Below are 22,809 nucleotides of genomic sequence, written 5' to 3'. Positions count from 1 at the left end.
TGCAATATCTATACATGTGTACGTGTTAGGGCTAGTGTACACGGCAGATGTCGCGTGGCTGGTCCTGCCGCAGAAGCTGCCACGGAACTATTCCTGCTGACAGCAAGAAGATTCCTCCCACCCATTGACAATGGGAGGTTTGGGCAGGACGCTTCTTTTTCCTGGTAGCTGAAATAATCCGCTATCGGGAAAAGAAGCGTCTGGCTCCCATTGAAATTAATGAGAGATGGAATCTGTTGCAAAATTTCCTACGTGTGAACATACCCTTAGACTACATCTGTTTTTGTTTTACTTTGGGCTATTTAAAATAATGTGAAATGACTAAAAATAGACACTCTAAGGCCCTGTTCACGTAGAGTTTTTTTGCACGCAGAAAATTCTGCCTTGAAAAATCGCTGTTTTACACTTTTTGACGTGGTTTTTACCTATTTCATGAACGGGCAAAGGAAAAAAAACGCAAAGTGTTTTAAACATAAAACGCGTCGGCCGTTTGCAGCTTTTTTTCCCATCTCCCATTGATTTCAATGGGGTTTTTGAGGTGGAAAATGCCTCGAAATAGGGCATGTCGCTTCTTTTTCCCGCGAGTGGTTTTTTTTCTGCTTGCGGTAAAAAACGCCTCCACCTCCCATTGAAAACAATCGGGCGTTTTTTGGCGCGAAAAAAGTGTCAAACTCTGTGAACAGGGCCTTAGGCTTCGTTCACATATGCGTCAGGGTCCCGTTCTGACGTTCCGTCTCAGCTTCTCGTCAGATCGGGAACCTCATTAAAACAAACGGAAACCATCCGTTTCCGTTTGCATCACCATTGATGCCAATGGTTTCCGTTTGTCTGAGTTGTGCAAGGGTTCCGTCGTTTTGACAGAATCCATAGCGTAGTCGACTATGGTATTGATTCCATCAAAACGACGGAAACCTTTTACAACTGAAACAGACGGAAACCATTGGCACCGGATCCGGCACCATTGAAATCAATGGTGATGCAAACGGAAACCTATGGTTTCGGTTTGTTTCAGTCAGGGTCCCGATCTGGCGGGAAGCTGCAACTGAACGTCACAAAGGGACCCTGACGCAGATGTGAACAAAGCCTTAAATGTGGACGATCATATTATTGTGGTAATTTTAGCATAATTCCCTATTTTAAAATCAAATGAAACTTCATGTCTGTTTACTGTTCGTATTGCCACGTGGTTATATACTTTACCTATGTGTTTCTGGTCACTACAGGAAAATTGGTTATGGCCTTTGAAATGAAGCTAGGGTGGGGAAAAGCGGTGCCTATCCCTCCACACCCTATATATATCCCCCCGTCTATGATGGAGCACACCCTTCCACCCCCTCCTTCTGGCCTGCCTTTTAATGCCCAGCCTAGGGAACGCCTGAAGAATCCCACTGCTCCGCTGTTACCACCACCCAAGAATAAGGAGGATTTTGAGAAGGTAATTGGCTTAACAGAGTTTGCCTCAGAATCAATGGTGTTATTTTCATAGTTTAAAACATATAAAATAATATCATATAGTCCTTCTGTTCAGCTGTTTCCACTATATACACAAGTGTCGACCAATAGTTCATGCAGGTTAGTACATCTACCACAGTAGTTGTTCCCCTTGCTTTTTCAAATTTAGCTCCTTCTTTTTATGCGAAAATGTTGGTATTTGTAGCTTGTTTGGGAAAATTGTTTCATCGTTGCTAGAAAATGTGAATCCTGAGCTATAATGGCTTGCTTATGGGATTTAAATTAGTATTTGGACACATACAGGGCTTGGTTAAAATATTGTGTAGCTATTATTATTTATTATTACTACTACGATTCTTATTGATTTCCTTTATAATTTTTCTTAAGTTATTCAATTAGTTTATCTATGATCTGACTGCATTAGTATTACAGATATTTTAAAAGCTTCAGGCCATGTTTGCATGACAGATTTTCCCCTCTGAAAAATCAGTTGTGGATTTTCGAGAGAGATGCTGTGGACCCGCACACGTATTAGGCCTCCCACACACGAGTGTGTTTGGTCTGTAATATACGGTCCGTATGTCGGACGCATTTCCCGGACCGAACACACTGCAGGGAGCCGGGCTTTTAGCATCATAGTTGACGCTAGGTGTCACTGCCTCGCTGCGGGACAACTGTCCCGTACTGTAATCATGTTTTCAGTATGGGACAGTAGTTCCACGGCGAGGCAGGGACTCCTAGCATCGTACATATCTATGATGCTAGGAGCCCGGCTCCCTGCAGTGTGTTTGGTCCGGGAAACGCGGCCGACATACGGACCGAACACGCTCGTGTGAATCCAACCTAAGCCATATTCAATGGGGCTAATCCGTGAGATTCTACCCTCCTTGAAAAAAAAAATTATATTCGGGTGAACCATGATGCAAATTTTCCATTAAAAACCACGAAATGCAGATTTTGATACGGAATCCCCTTGAGTTGTTTTTTTTTTTGGGTTGTTTCTGCAGCTTATATCTGGTTTTCTACAAACCCTATTCAGATGAATTGGACAGTCGCAGAAATGTTTGCAACAAATCTGCCATGTGTAAACTTACCCTTTAGGCCAGAATCGCACACAATTTAGATGCCGTTTTTGTGGCAGTTTTTTTTTCTCCGTTTTTATTGAGTCTAAGCCAGTTGTTGATCCAAAAGGAATAAGGAAACGACTGATTCATCTCCTTTATTTTGTTTAGCTTAAAACACTGCCACAAAAACTGCATCAAATCGGTGTGCGTGAGATCCTGGCATTATAGTAGCTCAACTATTCTGAGATCCATAACTTTTTTTAAATTTTTCTGCCGATTTGAGTGATGGGAAGGCTTATTTTTCACGGGACAAGCTGTAGTTTTTATTGGTACATTTTGGGGTACATGCAACTGTTTGATCACGTTTGTTTGGGGACCAAAAGTGATTTTGGTGATTTTACATTTTTTTTTTTTAGAAACTTTTACGGAGTTCATGGAGCGTGTTAAACAACGTTTATAGTATAATAGTTCGGACTTTTACGGACACGGTGATACCAATTATGTTAACTCGTATTTTTTTTTTCTCTCTAAGTTTATTCTAAGGAAAAATGGGAAAAGGGGTTTTATTTTTTATTTTTTCAGAACTTTGTGTATTTTTTTTGTTTTTTTTATAGAACATTAAAAATAACAAACTGTTTTTACTTTTTATTTATTTATATTAGTCTCTCTAGGGCAGCGGTCCCCAACCTTTTTTAACCAAGGACCAGTTTCATGCAACACCATATTTCCACAGACCGGCAGGGGTTTAGGGTCCGTTCACACGTTTGAGTAAATACTGTGGATTTTCCGCAACATAGTTTGTTGCGGAAAATCCACAGCATAATACAGTAGCAGCCAAATGGGTGAGAGAGAAGAAATCTCATCCACACGCTGCGTAAATAGTGGGCGGAAAAAAGACTCGGAAATTGACCTGCGCTGTGGGGTTTTATTCCGCAGCATGTCAATTGTATTTGCGTAATATTTGTTGCGGGTCTTCCCTATTGGATTCAATGGGAAGGTAAAATACGCCGCAAAATACGCAATTAAGAAAAAAAAAAATCTTCTACTTAGAAGTCTGTTTCTTCCTTCAAGCTGGCCTCCTGGGATGACGATCCATCTCATGTGACCGCTGCAGCCAATCACAGGCTCTAGAGGCGGCCTCCTGGGATGACGCTTCATCCCATGTGACCGCCGCTGCAGCTGTCTCCTGGGATGAAACGTGATGCCAGGAGGCCGGCCTATTGGTAGGCTAGCTGAATGTTCAGCAGGTTCCTGCAGCGGACATTCCAGGTGAAAAACCGCACCACGATTTGGTGCGTTTTTTTTCCTCCCGGAATTCCCTGCGGCCATCTGGGTGGGTACCGGATACCGCGGCCTGTTACCAAATGATCCACGGCCCGGTATTGGTCCGCGGTCCAGTGGTTGGGGATCATTGCTCTAGGGGACTTGAACCATCGATCGCTTACATAATATACTGCAATACTAATGCATTGTAGTATATGTGTTTCTAACCGTCTCCTATGATAGGAGTACAAAGGTTGCAGACCTGGGGGCTTATATTAGGCCCACATGCTGCCACGATGACCATCGGCAAACCCGCGATCGCGTTGTTGGATGGCACCTTGGAGGGGGCGACTCCTGTATTTGAACGCTTTAGGTGCTGCGGTTGCGATTAACTGTTAAACTGGCGGAATCCGGAATCAAAGTGATTTTTAATTCCACCTGTTGCAGTGAGGTGTCGGCTGTATTACACAGCCGTCACCCGCTAAGTATGGAGCGGGCTTAGCCCTTGAGCCCGCTCCATACTTCCCCCTTAACGGCTGGCAACATGGCATGTCAAGTACATGGCATGTCAAGGGGTTAAGTTTTTTCATGGCTAGTTAAATTGTGGGGGGGTTTTTTCCTTTTTTTTGTTTTGTTTTTTTTTGGCCAAATTTGCCTCATTTAACCAAGCTCTGTATGTGACTTTTTCCTTTTATTTTGTATTGTCATATTTGCTGTTAGAATTGAGGATTTCTATCTAGATATAAGCAAGTGATTTGCTGTATTCTGTAGCCCTGCAATAGTTTATAGGTCATTGCACAGTTTTGTACCCCACTTTACCTTGTAACTTCCAGTGTAGTACCTATTTACTGCTTTAATGTGTGTTATGTCAGGACTTTCCAACTATTACCCACTTCATAGGCACTTACGTTTTAGCTTGTTAGGTGTTTAGTGTGATTTTCACAAAGTGCCTACAAAAAGTTGTACAAGATATTTAGTGTTTTTAAATGAATATGTATATTTTTGCTTGTTATTTGTTAACAAAACTCACATATTCTATGTTTATTATCTGATGTGACTTCATATACAGACTCTGTCGCAAGCCATAGTCAAAGTGGTTATCCCAACAGAAAGGTACATTTTTTTTCTTTATTATTACTCATATGACTTAGAAAATATCCCCTTCAGAACAAAGAAATGGTTGGCTGTCTTGAGGGGCTGACTGGGGCTTCACTGAGCAACAGTTTATCAACAGATTCTACATGTTCTTATTGATTCACACCATATTCATCTTCTGCCAAGAATTCTGCTATGTTTTACGGCAAGAATAGCGCAGTTAAAAGCACTATTCCTGCTGTTGAATATACTAGAAACCCGAATACACCATATGGCGTCTGTTGGTGATCGTTTGGATCCATTGTGTAACTGATCTGTCACAGTGTAATAGACGGAAGCCCTGACACTAGTGTGAACAAAGCCTTATCCAGAGAGGCTTGATTGGAAAATTCTATACTTCTGGAGGAAGCTTTATACAAGAAAAACTAGTTAATCTGGATTGTCATTTAGCAGCTTCAATACATTTTAAAATTTGGATTAGAGGGAACCTGTCACCAGCATTTCACCTATTAAACCAGCAATACCTGGTGGTAGTGGGTGAAAAATCATTTTTATGTAACCTATAACTATCTTCTAAGTCTGCTCTGTACCTATAGTATCTGGTCTTCGTGTTCCCACACCGTATGCTAATGAGCATAAGAGTCATCTCTTCGGAAAAGAGTCAAATCTTCATTCCTCAAGCCTTTCAAAGTTAAAGAGGCTCTGTCACGAGATTATAAGTGCCCTGTCTCCTACATAATCTGATCGGCGCTGGAATGTAGATAACAACAGTGGGTTTTATTTTGAAAAACGATCATTTTTGAGCAAGTTATGAGCAATTTTAGATTTAGTTTCTTAATGCCCAACTGGGCGTGTTTTTACTTTTGACCAAGTGGGTGTTGTAAAGAAGTGTATGAGGCTGACCAATCAGTGACCAATCAGTGACCAATCAGCGACATACACTTCTCATTGTTCCAGCCCAGCATGAGCCACAGCACAGTGAGATTGTGCAGTGAAAGAAGCTGGGCTGGAACAATGAGAAGTGTAGGACACTGGTCACTGATTGGTCACTGATTGGTCAACGTCATACACTTCTTTACAACACCCACTTGGTCAAAAGTAAAAACACGCCCAGTTGGGCATTAAGAAACTAAATCTAAAATTGCTCATAACTTGCTCAAAAATGATAGTTTTTCAAAATAAAAACCGCTGCTGTTATCTACATTCCAGCGCCAATCAGATTATGTAGGAGATAGGGCACTTATAATCTGGTGACAGAGCCACTTTAACCATGCCTCCTTACTTTTAATTGACCGCTTACTTTTGATCGACAGCATTCGGGGTGGGTCAGTTTTTGGCGATGGGGGGGCATAAGAAGAGGAACAAATGAGACTGCCAAATTATTACCATAAAAAGACGCAAAATGTTTGCAGACTGTTATTTACGGTAGAAGTTTAGGAGAGGGGATAACGGCAATGAACTTTTGACAGCAGCGGCCAGTGAGGGGTAAGGAGGGTTTCTATAGATGAAATGCTGGTGACAGGTTCCCTTTAATAAATGTAGTTAATTTCTGTATAAAAATATACATGTATGTGTCAAAATGAAGTTCTGACCGATCATAAATTCATGTAAGAAGATCTCTGGTCTCCGACCACGTCTAATTTCCAGAATGACAGGGCTCTATTGAAAAATTAATCCCCACTCATGATTTGCCACTGAAAATCTGACACCGCAGTCTAAGCAGAGGGTCGTTCAACTTAGTCGTGTTTGTTTAGAACAAGGTGTTGGATTTTTATTAACCGAAACGTGGAGCAGTGTCTTCTGGGTTTAATTGTTCGAAAGAGCCCTGTCGTTCTGTACATTACATTTAATAATGCAGTACAGCTTGTCAATGAAGGGGTTGTCCGCTATTTTATTTTTAGAATAGGAAATCATACAGTTTAATGTTCATGTATTTAAAATTCTGTGTACCTTTCTTATACCAGTGCAAAAGCCTTTGTCTAAGAAAATTAAAAATAAGAAAGGTTTAGTCCATAGATATGTCTATAGTAATGTGTCTTTGGTCTAACTGAATGGCCTAAACATGACATCATTAACGTGACCCCTCCCATAGACACATATGACCACTTGCATTTACTTGACGCCATTCACCACACTGGTGCCAGATGGGTTATGCCACGCACCGTACATTTACAGTGCAGGGATGAAGCGGGCTCAGGAGCTGAGGACCCTCCATCTGCAGCAGATGACAGCTGTTAATTACCGTTAACACTGCTGCATTGGGCAGGATCAGAGCACTCCGATCCCGAGCGTTTAAACCCTTAGGCTGGGTTCACACGACCATGTTACGTCTTTAATGTACGGAACGTATTTCGGCCGGAAGACCCGGACCGAATACACTGCAGGGGGCCGGGCTCCTAGCATCATAGTGATGTACGATGCTAGGAGTCCCTGCCTCGCTGCAGAACAACTGTCCCGTACTGTAATCATTTTTACAGTACAGGACAGTTGTCCTGCAGCGTGGCAGGGACTCCTAGCATCGTACATCACTATGATGCTAGGAGCCCGGCCCCCTGCAATGTGTTCGGTCCGGGTTTTCCGGCCGAAATACGTTCCGTACATTAAAGACGTAACATGGTCGTGTGAACCCAGCCTCAGATGCCGGGGTCAATAGCGACTGCGACCGCTAAACGGTTAGACAGAGCGGCCCCCGGTCCCCCCTGGGACAGGCAGGCATTTTATACATCACCTGGAGACCGGCATCTATGTTATACAAGTAAATGCACGCACAGGGCAGTAGTTCATAACTATTTCACCATTAGTCCTATTTACTTAGCCTATAGATGTGTCATCTGTGTTGCCCAAACACGAATGTCATGTAGCTCTATAGCTAACTGAATGGCAGGGGTCACATGATGTGTGTTCGCGTGCACACGCTTTTGTCATATGCCTAATGCAATGTTTAGTCCTATTCATTTAGTCCATTGGATGAATTGATCATCGTAAAATGACCTATTGTTTAAATCAATAATTTTCTGTGATGTTTTAAGTTTCCCTGAAATCTAGCAGTTTTCACTCTGGCCACTGAGCGATGGGCTGACACATCCTGTTCTGTAGAGATCACTTTTTAGCCGTCATCTCTGTCACAGTCAGGATAACAGTAGAACCGTAGAAGGTAACGCCTCTCTTAAAAAGCTGGAGGCACGCCATTGACAACAGGTGATGAGGACGGCACACACCCCTCCCTGCACCGTGACCACTGCACATGCCGCAGAACATGCTCACTACACCTTTCCATTGAAGTCAATGAGCGGTTTACTGACTAAGGTTTCTTATGTCCATGTGGCTGCTGTAAAGAAAATTCTCCAAACTGTTCACAGCTTTTTGCAGCTTAGGCAAGATGTCTGACTTATAATTTAAAGAAAATAGAATCTACAATGTAGTGTAATCATCTGATGAGGTTGTTAGAGCTACAGGCTTTTGGTTGCTAAAAGTTTTCTTCTTTATGTGGGTTTGATCAGAGCTAGATCTCTTGCTCAGTGAAGTGCAATCTTTTCTTCAAGACGAAAAGCAACCTCACTTAAAATAAATAAATCAGACTCAAATTCCCAAAGACTTTGACATTGGCCTTGGTGAGCAACACCACAGCTGAACGGTCTGCGCCAGCGGGGGACCAGGAAAACATCAAGGGAAGGATTGGGAAAGTATTTTGACCGAACATTGGTACGATCGACTCCAATAAATGTGGTTGTTGTCATAATTGAAGCTCCTAACTATTGGCCGAAATGCAGTGTCTACTAGTAATATTTAAAGTACCGTTCTTTTACTTCGTATCCATTTGTATTACATTTTCCCCAGTCTAAAATGAATTGCCTTCTTAAGAGGCCTTCAGATATAGTCATTGATATAGAGATATAGGTTCTTAGGTTTGACTCAACAGAGAATGGTCCCTTTTTTACTAGTTTGGTGCTCCACTGGAAATGTACCAGATTAAGTCACACCAACTTGCTGCATATCCAATGCCTTTCATAGCTTTGCTTACTTTTTGTACTGTTTTTTTCCTTTTGATACACTTGCCGAAGCAGATATTTTTCAGAATGGGCTTTTCTGACCCTGTGTGTTCTTTTTTTTCTTTTTCTTTAAATACTATTTTGGAATTTTAGTAATAAAAAAAAAAGCTCATTGTAATGCTCCATCTTGGATATTGGCCTTTAAAAATGTGTATTTTAGAGGGGTTTTCCCATCTCAAACATTTATTTAATATCCACAGGATATGCCTTAACTGTCCCATAGATGCGGATCCCACCTCTTAAACTCGCAACTATCTCTAGAACCCAGGCCCACTGACCCTTATCCTACCTTCTGCCACTGGGCTCTGGCAACTGATTTATGAGGTGGCTACACTGTTTCCAGATCTCGCGGAGCTATGGAAATGACATAGCTCGCTGTGCTATGCTGTTTCCGGAGCTCCCATTCACTTCTATTGGAGTTCCAGAAACAACATAGCAAACCTCGCTTGGCTGTTTCCGGAAAATCCGTCCATTTCGTCATTCATTGCCCGGAGACGGCGTCAGAAGGTTATGATGGAGGTCAGACTTGGGACCCGCATCTATTGCACATTTATGGAAAATCCTCTGGATATACCATATGTCCAAAATGGGAATACCCCTTTAAGTCCGCATCATTCTTTTATTGAAAGTTATATTTTCACCAGCATTCAGTTTTGAACATGAAATAGCAGTGAATTAATGCTTAGGGTCATTTATTTTACACATCATATCGCATCAATTTGGATTGGCTGCCTGTAGTAGGAAGACTGAACAGTTTATCGCTTCCTTTCTGCTGGGATCCAATCTCGTTTTTGGTAATTAGAAATAAAAACAGAAGATAATGTGGACCTGAAATAAGCTTGTGTAAATTAACCCCTAATTAAAAGCAGAGTATTTTGCCGGTGACAGTGCGTTTTTGCTCCAGCTTTTTATTTTATCATTATTTAAAAAAATCCCCTTTATGACCGTTTCTGATCAGCATGTTTGAATATTTAAGGCAAATGTCACCTTTAAAACCAAAATAAAAGGGTGGTTAATAAGTGAAAGTATATATTTTTTTTATATTAGGATATCTTGTGATGTATATAGGTTATTTAAAATCAAATACTAGCAATGAAATCGTAGAGTATTAATGTTTTCTATGCTGTGGGACCATCTTCACTAGTCACCCAAAGTGCAGCTTCTTTAACGTCATGTCTGTGCCAGAGCACTGTGGTTGGAAAGGAGCTTCTGTGTCAGGGGTGCACAGGGGTTGCTGGGCAGTAAAATATATTATAGGATGCTCTGACAGCACAGATAAAATTAGCCAATCTGCAGGATCTATTAAATTAAAGGTGTCCAGATTTGAAAACCTATTTTTCATTTACCATATCTGGGAATTCTGAGTTAATAGAGGGGGTATAGTCTGTTCAAGATCCTGATCTCTGCCAGTGTCGAGAGCGGTTATCACACAGAAAACCAATTGATTTATTGGGACACTCTAATGCTTCATTTTTCCTGTAATGGTGCTGCAGGGAAATAGCCCACTACTGCCAAGTGTGCCCACAGATTATAGCTAATCGCTGGGGTCACAACAAGGGGACACTGTAATCAGCTTATTGTAAAGGGGTCCTTTTAACTAGTAGGGATTGTCAAAGGCGGAGAACCCATTTAAATAAGTAGCTCAAACCTGCAGGGCTGTCCCCTTCCAATATTTTATTTAAAAAAGCAGAAAAGATATTTATTAAATGTATATTTTCACATAACCACCCCCTTATTTTTAATTTAAGGTGCAATTCCCAGTTAAGGTTGTGTTCACATCAGCGTTCAGTTTCCGTTGATGGAACGGAGACAAACGGAAACCATTAGCAACGGAAGCATCACCATTGCAATCAATGGTAATGCAAACGGAAGCTATGGTTTCTGTTTGCCTATCCGTTAATGGGTTCCTACGACGGAAAGGTCTGAGGGAACCCATCAACGGAAATGGAACTTTCATCCAAAACATAAAGTTAAAGCCAAAATTCAGTAATCCCCCAAACTTTGGCTATATTTTGGATGGAAATCCTCTTACAGCTATAGATATATATCGCTGTTTCAATAGTATCCTGGTTAGACAACCCTGTAGCTTAATACGTTAGTTTATTTTTCATGCTTCAGTGGGACTGATCTCTCAGCTGCTGTAGAACATACCAAGTCTAATTTACTTTCACAGCCCATTTGACAGTGGGCACGCGCACACACATACGCACTCATGTACACCCCGTTTCCATGCAGTATTTTTACACATTTCAGAATCTCTAGTAACCAGTATAGGTGTTAGGTGGCGTGCAACTAGTAGGTAGGGTGTGAATACATTTTTCTTTAACTCTGCTGTCGTTGTAGGAATTTACTCGCTCTGATCCATCGTATGATCGAATTTGTGGTGCGTGAAGGGCCAATGTTTGAAGCTATGATCATGAACAGAGAAATCAACAATCCAATGTTCAGGTATGAACGTCTGGTTTCACTGTTGGAACATCAGACACTGTATTTCTTTGGCAGTCATTGTAAATGCATCTCGTGAGGATCATTGTGTAAAATATGGGAAGACCTATTCTTGAACTAGTTGTAAATTGCTTCACAAATAAAAAAAACTGGTTCTGCATGACTTTTTACCTTGCTGACCATGATCCAAAATATCCAAATTTGTGTTTTAACAGGTTCCTATTCGAAAACCAGACACCAGCACATGTGTATTACAGATGGAAGCTTTACTCTATATTACAGGTAAGTACTACAAACTTACACGGTGAAAAGAGAACGACATTTGATCAGTTAGAAAAGGCTTACGAACACATTTGTTTCTTTTTAAATATTGGTAATAATGCTTGTTTCCCTTTAATTCAGGGAGATTCTCCTACAAAATGGAGGACAGAAGACTTCCGAATGTTCAAGAATGGTTCCTTCTGGAGGCCACCACCATTAAATCCATACTTACATGGTATGACAGAGGAGCAGGAGACAGAAACTCTTGTTGAGGAGCCCATCAAAAAAGGATCGCTCAAGGAAGAGTATGTATTCATACATAGCCGTTACTGAAAACTAGATCTAAATCTGGCCATACACTGATACATGATATCTGTCAGCGTAACTAGCTACCTTCCTGCTCCACCATAAACATGCACATTCGAGCCCAGTGTGCATGTTTATTTCAATGGGGAGAGATGAATAAGCCACTGCCAGACACATCTTGCAGTGGCTTATCGCCCGCAGAAAGAAAGGGTCAGGAATGTTGAAATTCAACATCTTCAATCCTTTATTTCCTGACCTTTGCCTTAAGGGACAGTCGTGAGACGCCCATAAACATTAGCTAGTTAGTGGGCTTTTGTCTGGTGTGTATGTCGTGCTAATGACAGGAAGATTGCAATTCTTCCAATAGGGCTGATTATCATTGCTTGCAACAACGTACGGCCACGGCCAACTCCCCATTCAGAGTCCACCTAGATGCGGGTACCACTCCTTGCGGAATGAGGGACGGACAGCTCCCACTCTTCCGAAAGGTGGGGGTCCCAAATATGCAGTATATTTAGTGCAATTTGTTTTAAATATATATACAAAAGTAAGTTGCTGGTGGTGAGTCCTGCTCAGAATTTTTTTTTTTAATTTTATTTAAATAATGGAGGGGTACGCTTTAAATGTAATCTCAAAGTAAAGTATAAATTCAAATATTTTTTCAGTGCATGAAATATTACATTGTAACCGTATATCAGTGGTGTTTTTGTTTTTTAATTGAAATAGGACGTTTATGGATTGTACATTTTAGTTTTTCAATTTTCTTTTTTAGACAAAGGGACAAGTTAGAAGAAGTGTTACGAGGGCTAACTCCACGCAAGAATGACATTGGTGAAGCTATGATGTTCTGTCTTAACCATGCAGAAGCAGCAGAAGAAATTGTAGATTGCATAGCAGAATCGTTGTCAATATTGAAAACCCCTCTACCCAAAAAGGTATAGTTTACATTTTAGTTATTGATCTGTAAATAGTCTGTCGTAGTTCTAATTCTGGTATTTGATAAAACTTTTAGAATTCTAAGGCCCCATGCACACAAACGTGCTTTTGCGGCCGAAAATCCACAGGAGAATTGCGGCCCCATTCATTTCTATGGGGCCATGCACACGACTGTAGTTTTTACGGTCCGTGCATTGCCCGGGAGCCCGCACCGCAGAAAGAATGGACATGCCTTATTACGGCCGTCTCCTGTGGTCCGGGCTCATTGAAAATTATGGCCGCAGCCATGTGTATGGCCCGCGATTTGCGGGCGGCTCGCGGCTGACAGTCCGCAGCCGGCCGACCCGAAAATCACGGCTGTGCACACAGCTACGGTCGTGTGCATGAGGCCTTGCATCAGTAACTACTAATGGTGATGTTTTTATTTCATTTTGTACTTCTTTTGATGTTTATTCTCGTTTCTTTACAGATTGCCAGATTATACCTGGTGTCAGATGTCTTGTATAACTCTTCGGCTAAAGTTGCCAATGCATCATACTATAGAAAATTGTAAGTATTTGCATTGTTTAACTACTGACTACATACAAAACACTCAAGCAAAGTAGTGTTTCTTTACTCCAAGCTGTGAAATTAGATTTGACTGGGCAGTCTATAAAGTATGTAGGTGAAAACATTGCATACCTCTAAACTTACTGCCGGAAGTACATATTAGAAAATCCGTTTTGACATTAATTTACTTATATTGCACAATTACAATGGGTACTGTGCTAAGAAAATACCACTGTTTATTGTTAAATATACTCCTCAACCGTGAAATTGCAACACCAGGAAGGTAAAGTTTTGGAATTGTGGAAATCACAGGATCAATATGCAAATTATATATAAAAAAAAAAAATGGAAATAAAATATTCCAAACATCTTGATTTATTCAGTATCATGTTTGAGCGCCACGCTCAGAAATATACGCTCTTACACACTAATAAATATATATATATAAACAAAAAATACAATGAGATACACATACCTAAAGATTACAAGATAGACCGATTCAGAACATTAATACATAACATTTATTCTAAACTCTGTTGACCATATACCTCATACTACCTCTAAGCTCCCTGCCCTCATATCCCCACCACCCTCATGTGTCACAGTGCCTGGATATTGGGGTATTCTTTATAATTATATTTTTGGAATATACTCTCTCTCGTTCCTCTAACGAGAATAACAGATCTATGAGTGTTTTCCATCTTCTATCTAGATTATATCTTATTGCTGGCAGTTCAATTTTACCTGTATATTCCAGACAGATCAGACGCTGCAGTATGTTCCTAAAATATATATAGGTTATATATACAGTCCCCAACATTGAAATTGCAACACCAAGAAGGAAATGTTTTTGAATTGTGGAAATCACAGGATCGATAGACATGTTAATGATATGCAAATGAAAAAAAACCAAAAGGAAACAAAACATTCCAAACATCTTGATTTATTCAGTATCGAGTATGAGCGCCACATACAGAAATACAAGCATTTACACACCTTGGCATGTTATCTATGATGTTACTAATGGTTGTCTGTGGAATGCTGTGGCACGCTAAATGCACTTGGGCACGCAAATCATCAAGATTGGCTACTGGCAGCTACCCTTGCAATTGCTGACCAATGATATCCCAGATGTGCACGATAAGAGACAAGTCCGGGGACGATACAGGGAATGGCAGCCTATTTAGGCCATGCAGGCTGCTCACAGTAGCATGTGGAAATCAATGTAACACCAAGGTGTTAGTGTACCTGAAATGAAGACTAGAAGGTTCCGGCTACCGTATATTATGTCACCCCACACCATAATCATGGTGTGATGTTCCCTTTTGAAGGCCTCCTCATGGTGTTGCCCATGTCGTTTCCAGACAAATCTTCAGCTATCATTGCGTTTGAGACAAAAGCTCGACTTATCGCTGAAGAGGATAGACCTCCATTCCAGCCCCCATTGCCGTCTTGCTGTGCACCGTGATCACATTTGAGATCGGTGGCGTGTGGTCAATGGAACACCTGTATCTGGATGTCTGGCTCCCGTTCGATGTTCTCCCAACCTTCGGGACACAACGTTCAATCAACAGTGCTGTCATCTTGGCCTAGGCAAATAGCGATCTGCTGGAGTGATAAACCAAGGTGTCTCAGTTCAAGGATTCTGTCCCTCTTAGTTTGACAAGTCATGTTGAGGAACGGGAGGCATCGCACAATCATTCCACACTGCTTGTTTTGATTTTTGAGGTTTCATATGGTTAAAAAAACTTTTTAATTTCAAACTGGCTATTATGCCCCTTCCACATCCCACAGATGGGAGCTAGGTGCTTGAAAATGTGATCATTTTCAGATCTTAGTGACACCTACTACTTCCTCGATAAACCTGAAGGTTTAATATTCATATATGTTTTTCCTAGTGCCAGATTTCTAAGCACTATTTAAAGAGGCTCTGTCACCAGATTATAAGTGCCCTATCTCCTACATAGTCTGATCGGCGCTGTAATGTAGATAACGGCAGTGGTTTGTATTTTGAAAAACGATCATTTTTGAGCAATTTTAGATTTATGCTAATGATGTTCTTAAAGACCAACTGGGCGTGTTTTTACTTTTGACCAAGTGGGTGTTGTAAAGAAGTGTATGACGCTGACCAATCAGCCTCATACACTCCTCATTGTTCCAGCCAAGCTTCTTTCACTGCACAATCACACTGTGCTGTGGATCATGCTGGGCTGGAACAATGAGAAGTGTATGAGGCTGATTGGTCAGCGTCATACACTTCTTTACAACACCCACTTGGTCAAAAGTAAAAACACGCCCAGTTGGTCTTTAAAAAACTCATTAGCATAAATCTAAAATTGCTCATAACTTACTAAAAAATGATCGTTTTTCAAAATAAAAACCTCTGCTGTTATCTACATTCCAGCGCCGATCAGATTATGTAGGAGATAAAGCACTTATAATGTGGTGACAGAGCCTCTTTAAAGTGATGGTGTTAAAAATATATTTATTTACATACGGATTTTAGGATAAGGGAGTACGGTCCATTTTAAATGTAATTTTACAAACTCGTGTAAAGTGCATAAATATTTTCTTTCTTTTTTCAGCTTTGAAACTAAATTATGCCAAATTTTTGCTGATTTGAATGCTGCTTACAGAGCCATACAAGGTCACCTACAGTCAGAGAATTTTAAGGTAAGTGAATCCTATCCCTTAGGCCTCATGCACACGACCGTAAAAACTCCCGTTATTACGGGTCGTAATTACGACCCGTAATAACGGGCTCATAGACTTCTATTGGCGACGGGTGCCTTCCCGTTTTCTCACGGGAAGGTGCCCGTGCCGTTGAAAAAGATAGAACATGTCCTATTTCAGGCCGTAATAACGGCACGGACAGTCCATAGAAGTCTATGGAGCTCTCGTAATGACGGGTGGCTACATGTGTGCACCCGTCATTACGGCAGCGTTGCTAAGCGACGTCAGTAAATAGTCACTGTCCAGGGAGCTGAAGGAGTTAACTGATCGGCAGTAACTCTTTCAGCACCCTGGACAGTGACTACCGATCAGAATAATCCTGTAAAAAATAAAAATAAAAGACGTTCATACTTACCGAGAACTTCCTGCTTCCTCCAGTCCGGTCTCCCGCCTGTTTGCCTTGGTGACGCGTCCCTCTCGACATCCGGCCCAACGTCCTGGATGACGTTTCAGGCCATGTGACCGCTGCAGCCAATCACAGGTCAATCACAGGCTGCAGCGGTCACATGGACTGCCGCATCATCCAGGGATGTCGGGCTGGATGTGAAGAGAGGGACGCGTCACCAAGACAACGGCCGGGTAAGTATGAATTTCTTTAACTTTTATTACAGAAAGGGCTGTCCCTTCTCTCTATCCTGCACTGATAGAGAGAAGGGGCTGCCGATTAGTGCAGTGCTATTTTGCCGCCAAAAACATGCCCGTAAATACGGGTGGAATACGGGTGACACCGGACCCATATTTACGGACACAGGTTCGTAAATACTGGTGCAAAACGGGTCGAATACGTGTGACACCGGACCCGTATTTACGCCAGTATTACGGGTGGGAAAAAATACGGTCGTGTGCATGAGGCCTTAGGGCTTGTCCACACACAACTGAATTGTTGCAGAAAATTTCTGCAGCAATTCAGTTGAAAGTCAAAGGCTTTCCGCTGCGGCAAAAACTTGTAATTTCATGTGTTTACAGCAGAAAATGGTGCGTAAATTGCTGCGTTTTTTTACCCAATGTTAGGAGATGGATACATCTCCTCTGAAAAACACAGCAATTCTGGACACTTTCCGCAGCAGGAGTTGACGTGCTGCAGTCCGAAAAATACGCACCACAGGTCCATTTCGGCTCAGATATTTTACGCAGCGTGTCGATGAGATTTGTAAAAACACGTGATGACGTCTTTTAGGGGCCATGCCCCGTGATTCTAACAATTCAAATGCCGTGGTCGCGACTGACCGCGACATTTAAGGTGTTAAACGGGCGAAATCAAAGTGATCTTTGATTCCACCCGTTGCAGCCGTCACCCGCTGTGTATGGAGCGAGCTCAGCCAGTGAGCCCGCTCAGCCAGTGAGCCCGCTCCATACTTCCCCTTTACGGCTGCCGCGTACCAGTACGTGACATGTCATTAAGGGGTTAAGCAGTCATGGTACCTTGGGATTTTCTTCCGAAACAGTCTCACTTCTGACCAAGCGTATCAGGAATTGTAGCACTACTCCTCAATAAGGCTTCATGCACACAAACTTATTTTTTTCCTCCCGTAAATACGGTTCCTGGGTCAAACGTATTCGACCAGTATTCCACCCGTATTTACGGACCCGTTTTCTCTGCACTAATCGGCAGCCCCTTCTCTCTATCAGTGCTGAATAGAGAGAAGGGGCATCCTTCTCTCTATAGTAAAGTAAAAAGTTCATACGTACCCCGACCGTTGTCTTGGTGACGCTTCCCTCTTTTGACATCGTCAGACCTCCCTGCATGACGCGGCAGTCCATGTGACCGCTGCAGCCTTTGATTGGCTGCAGCGGTCACATGGGATAAAACTTCATCCCGGGAGGCCGGACTGGAGGAAGAATCAGGTAAGTTAACTTTTAATACTATTCACTCCAGCGGTAGTCACTGTTCCGGATGCTGAAAGAGTTACTGCCGATCAGTTAACTCTTTCAGCACCTTGGACAGTGATTATCCCCTGACGTTGCCTAGCAACGCTCCCGTAATTATGGGTGCACACACATAGCCTCCTGTAATTACGGGAGCCCCATAGACTTCTATGGGCCTGCGCGTGCAGTAATTACGGCCTGAAATAGGACATGTTCCATATTTTTCAACGGCACGGGCACCTTCCCGTAAGCATACGGGGAGGTACCCGTGGCCAATAGAAGTCTATGGGGCCGTAATTACGGCTCATAACTATGGGCGTTTTTACGTTCGTGTGCATGAGGCCTAAGTAAATGGGGTTGTGATTCAGTTCTGACAGCATTGGGTATGTAGTAGCGCTGTTTAAGCTGATAAAAGACAAAGGAGCTGCTTTACTTTACCAAGCAATGGTAAAGCCATTCATTCTAGCCATCAGTAAGGTTGCTTGTGGTCCGACACCAACGATCATAGATGCAAGGCATATCTAAGAAATATTCTATTAACGCTTACGGTGAGCAAATCACTAATGTGCTGTGTTTTATCAGTTCAGGAAAGCTGTTACTACATCCCCAGGCACCACAATGATTCCTACAAATCAGTTCATGAGGTCATGTGGACAATGGTTTTGTTTTTCTCTCCATGCAGCAACGTGTTATGGCGTGCTTTCGTGCCTGGGAAGACTGGACTATTTATCCTGAGCCCTTTTTGATCAAACTGCAAAACGTTTTCCTTGGTCTTGTCAATATTGAAGAAAAGGAACCTGAGGTGAGTAGAGTCTAATGCAGTGAGGAAACGTTACATATGTTTCACCAAAAATACAAAGAATTTTTCATCGTATCTTGTGTGCTTATAGGACATAGTTGATGACTTGGATGGTGCCCCAATTGAGGAAGAATTCGATGGAGCTCCATTGGAAGATGTTGATGGACTTCTCATTGATGGTGTCGTACTTGATGATTTGGATGGTGTACCATTAAAGTCTCTTGAGGATGACTTAGACGGTGTTCCATGTAAGAGAGTTCTTTTATGTGTTTGTACAATATCGCATGGTACAGTACTTCTGACTAATATAGGTTTGTATCTTTACTTTTACATGAAAGTGGATATTGGTGACGAAAAAAAGAATGAGCCAATTTTTAAAGTTGCACCATCTAAATGGGAAGCTGTAGATGAAGCCGAGCTGGAGTCTCAAGGTGAGTAATCGAGGAAATATCAGCAAATGTGCAAGCTCTCCTTAAATTACTTTTCCAACTATGGTAAGTTACGATAACTGCTAGGACATCATTTACGGACTTTATCTTCTCGAATTTGCTGATCCTTGGCTGTCCGACTGCTGGGGAGCAATATTGCTAGAAGAAGAAATGACCAAGCACTGTGCAAAGAACTGCAACTCAAGCATTTAAGTGATTAGTGCTGAGTTGAAGTACCTGTACAGTGCCAGTTCAGGAGTGGCAGGGGAAAAACAAATAAGTGGGGATCCCAGTGATCAAACCTCCACTGATAAGTATGTTATTGCTTTTCCTTTCATTAAATTATAACTTCCAAACCTGGGAAAACAACTAGTTTGTTTTTTCTCCCCGGTCGTGCACATGTTTGTTTTTGTATCTACTCCTGCTGCTTCTGTACAAGCTGATTAAGCTACTATGGGAAGGGTATGGCCTGCCTGGGCGAAGACCTAGTGTCGGCCGATCAGTAGCAAGGGCCACAATTAATTTGATGAGAAAGGGATTTTACAGTAAGTACAAAAATCTAACTTCCAGTGTATGTACTAAAAGGTCACAGTCTATGCTATTGGAGTATCGTTAACTCTGCAGATTGGTGTGATTTTGTCCTAGCCCCCCAAAAATCATGCATTTGCATAATTGAAATATTTCTTGCCTGTAACTTATATAGCACAGACCTATTCTGTACCGCTGCGCACAGAATGCATTTGCTCACACAAATCTTATTAAATAATGCTGTGGTTTTTGTTGTTTTAGCTGTAACGACATCTAAATGGGAGATGTTTGATCAACATGATGCATCTGATGAAGAAGAAAATCAAAAGTAAGGATAAAAAAAAAACACTCATTGGACAGTTTACCTATGTATAAATCTTGCACTGTAGTTGAGATTGCCTAGTAAAGTGTCAAAATGGAGCTGTGCTTCATTCCCCTCGGAATAAAACATAAACGAACCCACACTGCCGGAATACCATTCAACAACATTTAACAAGTCCATGAGGCCTTGCTTAAACATATATTGTTTGTATAGTGCACTTTATCCTGTCCACTCTCTATCGACCCATCAGGATTAACCCCTTCCCACCCCAAGATGTTTAGCTATGTCACTAGAAGAAAGCGGTTCCTTGAGCCCGCACCATCAACAGCAGGAACCTAATAGGCAGTGTCTCAGTATGAGACTGTCCGTTATACATTGCACTACATAGGTAGTGCAATGTATTAAATTTGTGTTAAGAAGCTCAGACTTTCAAGTCGCCTAGTGGGACTGGAAAAATGTAATAATGTAGCAAGTAATAATGCTGTGTTTGTAACGACCTAAAATATAATTTATTATGCACAGTAAACATCGTAATTTTTTTTTTTTATAATAACAAAATATGACAAAACGTTGCTTATTTTCTGATCCATTTCCTCCCAAATTTTTTTTATCATAAAGTCGTATGTACTTCAAAATGGTACCAATACAAACTACAGCTCATCCCACAAGAAACAAGCCCTGACAAGGCTCTGTCGACAAGTAATAATAATCTTTATATAGCACCAACATATTACGCAGCACTTTACAATTTAGAGGGAACATGAAATAAACAATATCAGACATTACATAGTGACAAAGTTAATTTACAATTCAAACCTGAGGAGTGAGGACCCTGATCACAAGAGCTTACAATCTGAGAAAATAAGGGAGACACAAAGTGTAGCAGTGTTTGTTCTGTACAATAGTCCAGCCATTTTTATACACATGCGGTGGTAACATAAAGCTGCATGAGCCGGTCACCAGCCAGTATCCGTGTATGACGGACATGAAGAGAAGGAGTGTGAGGGAATCTTATTCTGATGACTAATCTAAAAGGAGGGCCATGGAAAGGAGTCAGATTAGGGAATGTTATAGGCCTGTCTAAATAGATGTGTTTTCAGGGCACGTTTAAAACTGTGGATATTGGGAATTAATCTGATTGTCTGGGGTAGCGCATTCCAGAGGACGGGTGCAGCACGAGAAAAATCTTGGAGACGGCAGTGGGAGGTTCGGATTATGGAGGACTTTAATCTAAGGTCGTTGGCAGAACGTAGAGCCCGAGTAGGGTGATGGACAAGTATTTTTAATTGTGTAATGTAGCAAAAAAAAAAATATGAATTTGATATCGCTCTAATTGTATCGACCTGCAGAATAAAATTAACATTTCGTTTGTACCACACAGTGAACACCATAAAAAACAATGCCAAAATTGCTGATGTTTGGACACCTTGCCTCCCAAAAAATTATACCAATAAAAACTACAGCTTTTCCCACAAGAAACAAGTTTTCATATAGCTCGATCAACAGGAAAATAAAAAGTTGTTGTTCTCAGAACACATTGATGCTAAATGATGGCCCACACTAATTTATACGTCATCATTTGCTAGACTACACAGGTGGACCCCATAGATGCAGTGATGATGATGTTTTGTGCTGCATAGGGGGCTAGTGATGAAACCAAAGCTTAGGTAATACTGGAGCACAAATATTTTGTACAATATCCTTGGGATTTCTTTTTTTGTTTCACCTCAGAGCCTTTGCAATTTTGGGTAGTGCTGTGTAAGTCACCAAATTAGGCCTCAAATGTGCCTAGCGCTCACTCCTGAGCCCTATTGTATGTCAAGGCAAAAGATAAAGGTGACATGTAGGGTGTTTCTAAAATCAGCAAACACAGCATAATAGTTAGAGAGCTGTCTTTTCACAGTGGCACAAATTGGATACTGAAATGGCATATCTGTGAAAGAATTGTGATTTTCATTCTGCAACACCTATTGAGCACTAATTTTTGCATAACACCTGTGGGGTAAAAATGCTCACTATACCCCTAAATTCCTTGAGGGGTTTAGTTTCCAAAATGGGGTCACTTATCGGGGGTTTCTACTGTACTGGTAACTACGGGCAATGCAACATGGCGTCCAAAAACCATTCCAGTAAAATCTGCATGCCATAAAACAAATTGCACTCCCATTTTAAGCCCTGCTGTTTGTCCAAACCGCAGTTTACAACCACATATTGCGTAACGTGTTGAGGTGCTTTTTCTCCAATAGCTCTTGTGAAAATGAAAAATTTGAGCTTAAAGGGTAAGTAAACGTTTAACAAACTTCTGACATGTTCTAGTGACAAGTCAGAAGTCTTGATTCGTTGGGGTCCAAGCATGGAGACCCCCCACTAATCGTTAAAACAAAGAGGCAGAAGCTGCTGAGTTTCTGTTTTGCTTTTTCCGGAAATCAATGTTGCGTTGTACCGGCTCAATAGAATGTCTGAGCCCGTACACCGCTACATTTGCTTTCTGGAAAAAGCCGAACAGAAACGAAGCTGCTCACATGAGCACTTCTGCCGCTTTTTAGCGATTGGTGGGGGTCTCAGCGCTCTGACCTCCGCCAATCAAAACTTCTGGCATGTCATTATGACATGTCAAGTTGGAACGTTTAGTTACCCTTTAAACTATAAATCATTAAAGTGTAGCTAAACGTTTTACAAACTTGTGACATGTCAGAAGTTTGGATTAATGGGG

General features: G+C 41.5%; 1 protein-coding gene across 7 annotated transcripts in view; it reads left to right on the top strand.

Moving 5' to 3' along the window:
* Nucleotides 1–22,809, top strand: part of U2SURP (U2 snRNP associated SURP domain containing) — a 93,882-nt gene that overhangs the window by 46,854 nt on the left and 24,219 nt on the right. For 6 of the 7 annotated variants that reach the window (XM_075861464.1, XM_075861461.1, XM_075861466.1 and 3 more), the window contains exons 10-21: nucleotides 1,224–1,435; nucleotides 4,849–4,892; nucleotides 11,267–11,371; nucleotides 11,584–11,650; nucleotides 11,771–11,934; nucleotides 12,708–12,870; nucleotides 13,341–13,420; nucleotides 16,006–16,093; nucleotides 18,702–18,821; nucleotides 18,910–19,066; nucleotides 19,157–19,249; nucleotides 20,036–20,102. In XM_075861464.1, coding sequence (XP_075717579.1) covers nucleotides 1,224–1,435; nucleotides 4,849–4,892; nucleotides 11,267–11,371; nucleotides 11,584–11,650; nucleotides 11,771–11,934; nucleotides 12,708–12,870; nucleotides 13,341–13,420; nucleotides 16,006–16,093; nucleotides 18,702–18,821; nucleotides 18,910–19,066; nucleotides 19,157–19,249; nucleotides 20,036–20,102 — 1,360 coding nt within the window. Of the gene's footprint in view, nucleotides 1–1,223; nucleotides 1,436–4,848; nucleotides 4,893–11,266; nucleotides 11,372–11,583; nucleotides 11,651–11,770; nucleotides 11,935–12,707; nucleotides 12,871–13,340; nucleotides 13,421–16,005; nucleotides 16,094–18,701; nucleotides 18,822–18,909; nucleotides 19,067–19,156; nucleotides 19,250–20,035; nucleotides 20,103–22,809 lie in introns of those variants that run through there. The other variant, XM_075861468.1, reaches the window with a different exon arrangement.

Source organism: Rhinoderma darwinii, chromosome 4 (genome assembly GCF_050947455.1).
Source record: "Rhinoderma darwinii isolate aRhiDar2 chromosome 4, aRhiDar2.hap1, whole genome shotgun sequence".
Classification (NCBI taxonomy): domain Eukaryota; kingdom Metazoa; phylum Chordata; class Amphibia; order Anura; family Rhinodermatidae; genus Rhinoderma; species Rhinoderma darwinii.
Note: the sequence above shows the minus strand (reverse complement) of the source record. Positions and strands in the feature narration are given on the sequence as shown.